Below are 12748 nucleotides of genomic sequence, written 5' to 3'. Positions count from 1 at the left end.
CATGCTTTGGGGTTGCTTTTCTTCAGCTGGAACTGGGGCTTTAGTCAAAGTGGAGGGAATTATGAACAATTCCAAACATCAGTCACTTTTGTCCCAAAACCTTCGGGCATTTGCTAGAAAGCTGAAGATGAAGAGGAATTTTACCTCTCAACACGACAACGACCCCAAGCATACATCCAAATCAACAAAAGAATGGCTTCACCATAAGAAAATTAAAGTTTCGGAATGGCCCAGCCAGAGCCCAGACCTAAATCTAATAGGAAATCTGTGGGGTGACCTGCAGAGGGCTGTGCGCAAGAGACGTCCTCGCAATCTGACAGATTTGGAGCGATTTTGCAAGGAAGAGTGGGCAAATATTGCCAAGTCAAGATGTGCCATGATGATAGACTCCCACCGAAGAAGACTGAATGCTGTAATTAAATCAAAAGATGCTTTAACAAAGTATTAGTTTAAGGGTGTGCACACACACAACAAAGTATTAATGTAAGGGTGTGCAAACCTATGCAACCAGCGTATTGTACATTTATTTTTTATATTTTTTCCCCTAACAGATTTGCTTGTTTCTCAAATGAATTGTACAGGTTATAGGTCACATTAAATGATTTATTGTGGCCTCATTTTTTATATCACAAAAAACTGGCATTTTAACAGGGGTGTGCAAACTTTTTATATCCACTGTATACATTCAAATACTCAGTATATGACAACATGTCCTGCTCTGCCAAAAACATACCAAATTTATAATAACTTCAAGAAAACATAACTGATGATAACTGGGTGTGAGAGAAACACAGGATCCATCGGGAAAGTCCTTGATGTTAGGTTAGGCGTTAGTACACAAAGTAAACCTGGAGAAACTGATCTAGCAAAACACTTGTTACTTTGGTCTCACAGATTCTAAGTAACAATATCGTAAGGGAACTGCTTGCTGTGAGAGTAAGAAATGGTGAATCATTACACTAACATTCAAAAAGCCAGTACCTTCTATCAGATGTGCAGCAGCTGTACTGGTGATATGCAAAGTGACAGTCACATTACCCTGGCACTTCAGTTCTCAGGATTATCAACCTGTAGGAGGAATATCACATGTACATCATCATATCAGTAACAGCCATATATTCCATGTGGTGTCACATACAGAAACAGCTGAAGAGGAACCAGATCTGCATTAATTAAGTTCTGTGGACTCCATGCCTTAGAAAAGAATAAATGATCTGTGCAGAAACACTTACTGTTGAAACAAGTGACAGTACAGACAATGAATGAGAAGTAAAGTGGAAGAAAATCCTTTGTGCTTCCACAGTACTTACCAATAGTTTTATCCTTGCTGATTTGCCACGTCAAAGGCCCCTCGTGGATCATTCTCTTCGTGGTAAGGTCAAGTTGCTGCAAGAAAAGATGAAACACATACCACACATGACATTTCTTTCTTTATTACTCATTGAAGGGCCTGAACAAAATGCTACAGATTTTAACAATGTATACAGAAACAAGGCAGGTGTTAACTATTAACATGTACGACAACACTAATGGGAGTCTTCCATTACTAAAAGCACACAATATCAGACAGCTGTAATTGTAACTTGTCAGTGAAGATGGGGAAAGAAGTGACAGCAGCACTTATTCTACTGTAGATCTTGAACTGAAATCAGAAAACATTTCCAGAAATACTGTCTTCACAATTGCAGAACGTGGTCTAAAGAAACAGGCTTCCGTGAAAGGTTCTCTTCACTTTCAAGAAATGGTCACACTGTCAAAAGAGGAACATTCAAACAAGGAGGCATACGCCATTCGCCTTCAGTTCTTGACCACCTACCTAGTCCAGAAATAAGGAGAGAAGCATTATCCATAAAAAGGACAGCCGTAATAAGCCCAAAACAAACCATTTATGGGCAGGCAAAAGGAATCGGACTCTTCTGATTTCAGCCCCCAAAGAAGTGACGTTTTGGTGAGAGCACTACAGTTTGTTGCTTTATGTTCTGTTGGCATTTGAAGTGTACTGCATTTTTAAGCAAAATGCATCGTCAGTGTTTCAGTATATCAGATGATGCAATGTCCCAGGTATTGTGTAATGGAACCACTAATATCAGAAGACTTGGAAAAAAGGGCATTTTTTTTAATTTTTTTTCCCTTTTCTCTAAATCTGTGTGACTTTGAGGATAATATATTTACAGAATGGGAACATACACTATGCAAGCTCATGCACCAAACACAATCATTTTCTAGTGCTATGCATTTCTGAGCCTTATAGTGTTTTAAGCTGCCATCACTGTAAACTTTAATATGTCCTGGTTGCAATACTTTGTGTCTTGGCTAACAGATACATGATGTATGAGTATACCTCCAGTTTTAAGTGCCTATTTAAATTACAGTAAATTTTAGATGTCTTAGTTGCAATATTTTGTGTCTTGACTAAAAGAGCCATGATGTTTCATTATATAGCAAGTTTAAGTGCTTACCTACTTGTTTATATGTGAATTACTTATCATAGGCTGGCAAATCCAAAGTGTCCTCACATATACGCCTACTCAACAGTATCTATTGAACAGGAGGCATAAATGCTCAAGACAGAAGTCATTCAAGAACTGCCCTACCCATTATCACTCAACTTGCAAAGATTACAGATAGGAAGAAGGGCCCTTGAAATGTAGGAACATCCAGTCAAAAATCTAAAGGTCTAATTAACATAAAATCTGAAAACCAAACAACACATGATTATTCACACTTCCAAAAGGAAATGTGGGACACTACTTAGAAACACGTTTAAAATCACAGTGACAAAAATTATGGAAAAATGTAAGTATGTTATTCAACAGAAGGCTTCAAGTGAAAAAGGTCTCTCGGAAAAACCCTGGACACCGGGAAATGAGCCAAAAAACTTTCAGCAAAGGGTTAATGAAAAGATAAAAGATTAGCTTAATGCTAAAATATCACAGCTCTGAATTTGTCAAGGACAAAATGGTAACCCAAAATAACAGCTGTGAGTCTCCTAAAGGGACTAAAACCCTTAGAAGTGTCTGGCAGTACAAGGGTTTTCGATGCAGAAGACACTGCAGAGCTAGGAACCAATGGAACATTCTTTTTTGAAGGCAATGAAACCTTATGTCTGGAATCCCTGGGGTGTAATTAAGTGATGCCTCATGTTCTTCACTGCCAGTCTGTCACCTTTCAGAAAAATCAGACCTTAAAAGGACAGTCCCAGAAACTTTTTTGTTTTGATTCTGTTTTTTTTTTGTTTTGTTTACATTTTCATTCTGGCTTTCTGATCATGTCTCAGCTTTGTGTGTGTGTGTGTGTGTGTGTGGGGGGGGGGGTGTTTACAGGAAGTTTCAATGGTTTTAGTCAAATTCCATCTCAAACTGCAGTTATACTCCCAACAGTTCCATACTTCTCATCCTCTTAGCTCAAAAAATCTGGACAAAGCCTAAAACAACGAGGGAACAAAGGCCCCAAAACAGGGCCACCCTTCAGATGGGATGTTAGACTGAGTTGGTGGTAGTTCAGTTGGACAGTACTGGAGCAAAGCCTGCAAAAGACCAAGGCAGAATGGAAATGTTGGAAAATAAAGTGACAGACATGGAATACAGAAGCTGATGGAAGAATGTCAGTGTTACAGCAATACGAGAGCGGTCTGAATGCCAAAACTGTCTGAAGTACATGACGTCTAAGCTGTGGCCAGACATTCCAGAGCAGGATCTCATTATAGAACATGTGCACCATGAACATGTCCCTCAGCAGTTTAGGCAATGTTCCCTAGACTGACTCTAATTACAATTCTTAGCTATACTATCAAGTAGAGAGGGAAGCTATGGGTTCCTGACAAGCAGCTATAGATTAATGCAAGTAGCTTTTGTAGAAGAGGACTTATTTTTGTGCACTTGTCAGTATAGGGCTGTCTTTTGGTTAGGCATGACAATTTTGTAAAGCAAACAGATGGAAATTTAAGCACATCTATCCTGCCATCCTTAAAGTGGCTCCTCTGGGTGGCTGAGTTTTGCTTGTTACACAGGATAATGCCATCACCCAACTTTAGCAGTGGACACTTCAGGGCACAAGGTTAGGCACTCGGCTTTGGTTAATTCTACTGCTGCCAAAGTCATGACTTTATCCCAGAGACCACTCAAACGGTTTCCATTTTTTAGGGAAAAACAGCTTGTGGACAAACTGAAAACCACAAATGGGGTGGCTCTCTCAGTGCAGGAGTACTCTGGAAATGCATAACTGTTCTAGTCTTAAAAGGTCTTTCGGCTTTTCCCCGGTTAGGGGTGGCCACAGCAGATCACTGGTCCACTAATGATTGGTAGTGGATTTTTATGGTGCCAAGTTGCCATCCAGACACTCAACCTTGAAAGAAGGAACACACACACGCACCTACCTGCATGTCTTTAACGTTCATTCAACCGCTGGGAGGACATGCAGACTCCCCACAAAAGGCACTCCAGCCAAGAATCGAACCGGAGAACCTTTTGCTGTGAGGCGACAATGCTAAGTGCTGCACCACTGTGGCCTCCACTGTTCTAGTACTGACTGTAATACTGAGTAAAACTGATTTTCACCAATTTAACTAAATTTTGATATTTCTATGCTCCAAGATGTTACACACCTTTAAGATTTAGATTTTAACTCTCAGAAGTTATTATGGTAATTAAATTTATCTCTTTATAAGGAGGGCTCCTTTTAGAATTGAGCTGCAGACCTTTCTTCACACCTGTAGCGGACTTATCCAGTCTTTTCCATAACTCTGTAATTAAGAAATTGGGACACTTCAAAATTACTCTTGGCTAATTCTCTTATAATTCACACAGATACTGTTAGCAGATGCTTCTGAACCAATTTAGAAACCTTTCAGGGGAAACCTTACAGGGGCTCAGGCGCAGGTAAAATGTGGGAAGCTGTGGAGTGAATAAAAATGAAAATGATTAGGGAAAAAGGAAAAAAAAATTGTCATTATTTTATTATATTTTTACTATTCTGTTTTTCTAATATGATCAATTTTTACATGTATAGATGTTTCCTTCTTTCTACTGTTGTCTAAGTTTTCAAGTCACTCTATTTCCTATTGGTTATCTACTTAAAGTGGTATCTATGATGTACTAGTTTTTAAATATTATTCTTTTATGGCACTTACTTTCAGATCTGTATATGTGTATAATTGCTGTAGTGGAGCTTTTCTCCCCGGGTCTCTACTGAAAATGGACATATAGCCAGTCAGACTAGCCCGGTCAACAAATGTAAAATAAAATAAAATAAATAAAAAGATTAAGCATCATCTCTCCTATAAAGCTCATCAGGCACAAAATTACTGAAATTAAAATTGTCCGATTCTACTTCCATTAAAAAATAAATATTTATCCCTCTGCCTCTGTAAGCAAACGGTAAAAAGGCAAGTTTTTTTTTTTTTTTTTTTTTTTAAGTGAGAGAGATGTTCACTCTCCACCCGACAGCCTGCAGACCTTTGCCACATATTACACAAGATTACAATCTGATGAATGCGAGACTCCCTTGAGTATTTGGATTGCTTACCCAACCTCACTTTAGATCCTGTAGCGACAGAGATAATGATGCTTCCTATCACTATCCAAGAAGCTTGGGACACTTTGAAACAATTATCCAATGGAAAAACTCCTAGTCAGGACAGAAGATACATACAGATTTATAACCGGGGGGGGGGGGGTGCTGAAATTTTATTATTCTAGCTAATAAAATACTTGAAACTAAGGAACAGAGAAGTAGGTTGAATACTGGAGAGCTGCAACTAAAGGGCTAACTACAGTTACAAAGTCCTATGTATTTGTGACAGCAAATGTTTGAATTTCACTGCCTCAGTGGCATATAGGTTCTGTGCCAACACAAAGACCTTCTCTGGAAGCTTTCCAGAGTTCAGAATCACCTCCTCTGACTCTCTGTGACAGGGACTAAACAAATGCCCCGGTCACCAGGGGATGTCGAACTCTGTCACAGTCAGTCAGTCATTCACTCTTCAGTATCACCTGAAGGACACTTGAATCTCCTCAGCAGCCTGCATTGGTGGATTACAGCCTCCATACTCAAACAAGATCCCTTTAGGACTGTCCCTTCTTTATTATATATATATATATATATATATATATATATATATATATATACACACATTTTTTTTTCAATAAGACAGAAAGAAAAAGTTGTGTGTCTGTTAACGTTTTAATTTAACATATATGATGTTTTATTTGCTATTTACTACTACTGTTAATTCCTCTGTGAACTCTAACTTATTACTGTGCTGTTTGTATGCTTAATACTGCTTTTATGTGGTTATGGGACTTTTCTAAAGTGTTTTATGACTTGCACTGGAGGAAAAAAGTTATATGCTCGCCATAACATTCCATCTGTATTGTCCATTTTCATTCTTCCTCAACAAATGGCTTTGGATTCGACCCTCTGATCTAACTCTGCTGCTTTTTCCAACTCGTGGAACACTGAAACTGTCAAACTCCTCCCTTACCCACAATGCACTAGTCCTCCAACATACCTCAGATCTTGTTTGCTGCCCTTTAAACCTGTATAACATAAAAAGAACATGAAATAACAGCATCTGGTGCTCAACTAAAGGAACACTAACTCCTGCAGCATCTTCCAATCCTCCAAAAGTTAAATTGGTAGGGGGTTGGAAGGAGAGCAGTTGAGGAAGAATGAAAATGTAAAACACTGGTGGAACGTAACTTTTTTTCTGATGCTGCCACTTTCATTCCATCCTCAACAAATGGGACAGAGCTACCTAAATCCCTTGAGGACTCTAAGGAAGGATACTCCTGAGCACCACTGAGCCGAAGGTTGCTCATCTCATAGAGACCAGATCTAATGTGCAATGAGCAATAAAAGTAGGAGGATTAGCCCAAGCTGCAGCTGTACAAATATCATCAAAGGAAGAGCTGGATAAAAACGCAGAAGAAGTTGTTGCCATAGACCTGGTGGAATGAGATTTTAGTGGTTTTGGTAAAGACAAACCTGATTTTTCTTAAATAAAGGAAATACAATCCATAAACCATTTGGCTAAAGTCATTTTAGTAACTGATTTGCCCAATTTTGAACCCAAAAAGGAGACAAATAATTGTTCTCATTTCCTGAAACTTTTTGTCCTATGTAGGTAAAAACATAACTGTCTGGGAACATACAACAAAGTGCAACATATACTCTCCTTTGTTTGACAAAGAAAATTGGAAGGTTGACAGTTTGACTGATACTGAATTCTGATACCACCTTAGGAAGAAAGGATGGATTGGTTCATAAGGATACCCTATCCTTTTGAAAAATAAGATTAGGAGGCTTAGAAGACAGGGCTTGAAGTTCTGAGATTCTTCTAGCAGAGGTAATGGCCACTAAAAAGATGGTCTTCCAGGTTAAAAACTTTAGTTCACACTTAGCTGCCAGTTCAAAAGAGGTTTGTGTCAATGATTGTAAAACAATATTTAAATCCTCCGAGGTGTGGGATCTTTAAAAGGGGGTCTAAGAACAAAGGTTCCCCTAATAAAGGCCTTACACAGTTTGGAAGAGGCCAGAGATGAATTACTTACTATGTAAAAATTAGAAATGGCAGCTAGTTGTAGTGTAATAGTTGAAGAGCTAGCATCTTAATTAAAAATTGCAGCGAAAAACTCAAGAAAGGTACTGGTGTTGAAAAGGGATCGATGTCTTTTTGCTGCACACAGAAAACAAATCTTTTCCATTTACTTCTGTAAATTTTCCTAGTGGAAGTTTTACGGGAAGACAAAAGAATGTGGTGAACAGGGGATGAGAGCCTGGGCTGTCCAGCTATCAGTGGAAGTAGAGAAACCATACAATCAACTTTAGGCCTAGAATATCCAGGTGGTATCATCTGTTGGGTGACACAGAAGGTCTGGAATTGGATTCGGAATCCATGTCAGGTGAAGGAGATGAGGCCAAAAAAAAAAAGGGAAACAAATCTGATGAGGCCAATAAGGGGCAATGAGGATAACTGTGCTCTTCAATGGAGATGCTTTCTGAAGACATTTTGGGATTAGAGGTACCAGGGGATAAGCGAAGAGGAGACTGGGGGGCTAATCATGGAGAAGAGCATCCCTCACTGATTTCCCTTGTGGGAGGATCAAGGCAAAGAACCTGCTGCACTTACTGTTGAGGGGAGATGCAAAGAAGTTGCAGCAAGGTTGGCCCATCAATGGAAAATATTTTCCTCAACTTTCATATTGAGGGAACACTCATGATGCATTAGAATGGACATGCTTAACTTGTCTGCTATCACACTGGATATCCCTGGAATGTGTGTTGCTATCAGAAACCGAATGGGATGAGATCACCCACTGCCACACTTTCATAGCTTCTTGACACAGGGGAAAAAGTCTGGTTCCTCATTGTTTGCTGATGTACCAGACCACTGACATACTGTCCATCTGAACTGCAATAGTACTGGAGGGAAGAGAGTCTTGAAAAGCCTGCAACATTAGGACAACAGCTCTGATTTCCAGGACATTTATATGCGTGCTGGCCTCTTCAGGGAACCATGTGCCTTGAACTGTCTTTCCCCAAGAAATGTCCCCCGCATCTGGGAAGCATCCATGGTAACTATGGCCTTGGGCTGAGGGAGAATAAAGGGACAATCTTGCATTTTCTGAGCAGAGTATACCCACCATAGGAGGTAATTCTTGCAGGCCTGAGTTATCTTGATTTGGGTGGATAAGGGTTTGTGAAGAATGGACCATTGAGCCACTAAGGTCCACTGAAGAATTCTCATGTGATACCTTGCTAATCGAACCAAGACTATCGCAGCAGACATTAACTCCAAAGCTTGAAGGATCAGTCAAGCTGAAAGGGAAAGCTTTAAATGATCTTTTTGACCTGGAATCAGACAGTCTGAATACTTGATGGAGGGAGAAAGGCTGTCAGAGATACCATATTCAACAAGGCTCCAATCAACTCCAATATTTGAGCTGGTTCAAGTTGACCTGGAATCAGACAGTCTGAATACTTGATAGAGGGAGAAAGGCAGTCAGAGATACCATATTCAACAAGGCTCCAATCAACTCCAATATTTGAGCTGGTTCAAGTTGAGATTTCCCTGGTAATTCCCAGATGAAATCATAACTGGAGTACACAACTTCATGCTTTGATCAGATGATGCTTGGTTGAAGCGGTCAGGAGCCAATCATTCAAATATGAAAACACCTGGAATCTCTATAGCCTCAAGTGAGCTGCTACTACTGCCATACTTTTAGTGAATACCCTGGGGGCTGTGGTTAGACCAAAAGGCAGAGCTCTGAATTGGTAATGACTGGCTTCCAGTCAGATGCATAAGCATCTCCTGGAGCGCCTGTTCATTTTCATATGCTAGTATGCATTCTGAAGATCTATGGAGCACATCTAATTTCCCTTGTGCAGAAAGAGCATAATGGACTGAACTGTGACCATCCAGAACTTGGTGCACTGGACTCACTTGTTCAGAACACTAAGTTCCAAAGTTGGTCTTAAGTTCCCTGTTTTCTTCGGCACTAAAATTAATCTTGAGTAAGTTCCGGACTCTCTCTGGTCGGGGGGGACTTCTTGGATGACTTTTTTTCTAGCAGTTTGTTTACTTAGAGTGCTGCTGCTTACCTCTGATTGGGTGGAACATCAGGGATTTTGTTTACTGCCAAAGGGGGTGGTAGGGAAAATGATATTATTAACCTCTGGAAATCATTTTCTGCACCAATGAATCTTCTGTAATTCCTAGCCAGGCTCTCTGGTGCAGATATAAATGACCCCCAACTGCCTCCAGAGGTGGACAGTTGGGCCTCCTTTCAGCAGCGCTGGGTAGGATCTGTCAGTGAATACATCTCTAGATCCCTGGTTCTGTAGAATTCTCCTCTGTCCCCCTGGGGGAACTATCTCCACATGGATCTTGGAAAGTACAGTACTCTGGGACTTTCTGAAACACATTTTCAACCACCTTGTTGATTCCTAGAAAAGGTCCTTTGAGGGGATCGAAAAATGTACGACCACAACAGACAGGGTTTTACCTTCCTGCTCACACCTGGATAGTGTGTCTTTTACCTTGGGGGAAAATAAAGAACTTCCATCAACGGAAGCACTGATGAAGGAAGATTTGAAGGTCTCCGCAAAATCACACAGGCGCATCCAAACATGTCTCCTAATGGAAATGCCTGAACCCATTGACCTTGATGTACCTTCAGCTGTGTGGGAGATAAGTCTCATGGATGAGTCTGAAATAGATTGTAGGGTAGCCAACTGTGAGGAATCATGCTCTCTGCCTCAGAAGTAATGGTCCCAGAGAGGGATTTGGTAAGTTCTTTAATCAAATCCCTCTGGAGTCTAGTGAAGTGTGCCAAATAATTAAGCGACCAAAGTGCAAGGGTCGCTGAAGCATATACACACTTCCCAAATCTGTCCAGCGCCCTAGACTCCCTGTTAGGGGATGGACAGAGGAACTTTGTTTTGCTAGTTCCTTCTTCATGGCTGCACCTATGATCATGGCACCAACTGGTGCTCCCTTGCTCCAGAATTCCTGTCATTAGGTGGTGCCAGGATACTGTCTGGTCTCTTGGAGATTGGCTCAACTGAATCTGGTTTCTTCCACGCATGTTGAGAGATCAAATCAATGAGCTTATCGGCAGACGGAGTCACCCAGGAGGTAGACGGCCAGCTCCAAAAGTCTCCAGGAATACAGACTCCTCTTGGAAAGGGTTGTTGGTAGACCAGCCACCTCTTTGCTTGTGAATTTCTAGAATGTCCCCAAAGGAGATGTCAACGGGTGGTGATCGTGGGGACTATTCCCCCTCATCAAAGTTGGTATCCTCTGTGACAGACTATGGTGGGGAGTGTAAGTACCTCCTCTTGCAATTTTTCTTCTTAGGAACTTCTTTTGTGGGATGCTCCGGATAAGTATCAGAAGAAATCAATACACCCTGCTGGCTGTCCCTGTAGTACAGGAAGTTGAGGCTTAAGACACAAAGACAACTGGGGCTGGAAAGTAGAAGCCGAGGAGAGTGGAAAATGTCCTATCTCTAGGAGCAGAGAAAGCTCTCTCTACTACCTCAAAAGCAGAATGCCTCAGAGGGAAAGAAAGAAAGAAAACAATGGCTCAGAGAAGACATGCTTCTGGACCGTCGGTACCCTTTGACCCAAAGGCAAACTGCTCAAGGATGAGTCAGAGCCAAGCTGTCCAACACCGAGGCTCCAAGGGGTAGAGATGATTCCGACAGCTTTGGAGTTGATTCCCAACACCCTGGATCTGGCACCAACGCTATGGCTCTGACAGCCCTCCGGCTCTGAAGTAACCCTCTCAAGATCAACTTATTTTTGAGATGAATTAACACCCTAGGATTGAATGCTTTACATATGTCACAGAGTCTAAATGTGCAGGGCCTAGACAATATACACACTTGAGAGTGTGCATCAAAAAGTTCTATTTTATGGCTGCAGGTCATACTTTTTTTAAAACTAGAAGTTTTTTCAGCCATTATCTAAACTGAAGAAAAAAACTTAGAGAAATATATATATTTTTTAAATTGTGTAAGAAAAAGAAAAAATAAGTATTACCAATGACGGTAATTTTAAGATGTACGTATAAATACAAAAAAGAGAAAGATTAGCAACCATGGTAGTAAAGAATTACACAACAGCAGTGTGAAAGAGAAGGCAGGATATGTAGTTTTAAGGTAAAGGTTTTGAAGAAATAAGTAAATAAAGAAATACACTCATGAACACCACTACCCAAAAGTTTGCAGTGACTACGTCTATATGTGAAGGTGGCAAATGAGATCTGAGGAACATTAGGGGCTAGTGCATTATGGGTAAAGGAAGAGTTTGAGAGTTTCAGTGTCCCACGAGAAGAGAAAAGTGGCCAAGTAGGATCCGTGGGTCAGAGCCAAACCCATTTGTTGAGGAACAAATTAAAATGACAATATCAGTTCGACTAAAGTTCTGTGGTCCCACTTAAACGTTAGAAACTGCCTCTTGACAGGCTGCCAACAGGCTTTATCTACTTAATTTTGATATCCTAACATGGAAAATATTACACTTTGCCCTTTTTTCTTCATTTTTTTAAAATTTACTACTGGTTTAATACTGCTGTTTTTATTGTTAAACTGCAATTTTACCAACAATTACTTTACCTGCATTTTCTGTAGACTTTTTTTTCATTTCTGATGAGCTCAACTCTTAATAAAGGCTTATTTATGTTGTTTTAAAAGGTTTTGTATTTGCTTTGTTGTCACTACTTGGGACAAGTGAATTCTACTTGGTACTGTCACTGTGTGCAGATTACTGCACTGTGGAGACTGTAGAACAAGGCTGAGCAAAACTGAAACAGTTTCTGCTACATTTTAATGCAGTTTAGCCCTATTTGCTATTACTACTGCCCTTAGTCAGCCCATAATAGTGTCAGTGCATTAGTTTGGCTGGTGCTGACTTGACGGATCCAGATACAGCTGCTCCCCCCCACCCACCAAATCCAGTTGCACCTAAAAAGAAAAAAAACCTCAACAAAAAATGCCCCAGCCTAAGGGGTTATGAACCTGCTGATGCCTTAAGCCAGCCTGCAGACCACTTACTCCCCCCCCCCCCCCGTCACCCTCTGGTGTAAGCCCATAGCCCTCTATGGTACGTGGGTCAAACATCTTCTGGTGATGTACCTAGTTCAGGTACAAAAGACCCAAATCCTTTAGTTGCAGGAGAGGTTTGGGGTAAGAGACCCCTTGCCACACATAATATACTGTCCACAGATATAAATGTGCTCTAC

The 12748-nt window shown here is 40.6% G+C and overlaps 1 protein-coding gene across 7 annotated transcripts in view; it reads right to left on the bottom strand.

The window, feature by feature from the left end:
* The window catches only part of ARHGEF11 (Rho guanine nucleotide exchange factor 11), a 4318379-nt gene that overhangs the window by 642126 nt on the left and 3663505 nt on the right, over nt 1-12748 (bottom strand). For all 7 annotated transcript variants that reach the window (XM_044059024.1, XM_044059020.1, XM_044059026.1 and 4 more), the window contains one exon: nt 1311-1386. In XM_044059024.1, the coding sequence (XP_043914959.1) occupies nt 1311-1386 (76 nt within the window). The remainder of the gene's footprint in view (nt 1-1310; nt 1387-12748) is intronic.

This window comes from Protopterus annectens, chromosome 17.part0 (assembly GCF_019279795.1).
Source record: "Protopterus annectens isolate FY-2018-M chromosome 17.part0, PAN1.0, whole genome shotgun sequence".
NCBI classification, from domain to species: Eukaryota; Metazoa; Chordata; order Ceratodontiformes; family Protopteridae; genus Protopterus; species Protopterus annectens.
Note: the sequence above shows the minus strand (reverse complement) of the source record. Positions and strands in the feature narration are given on the sequence as shown.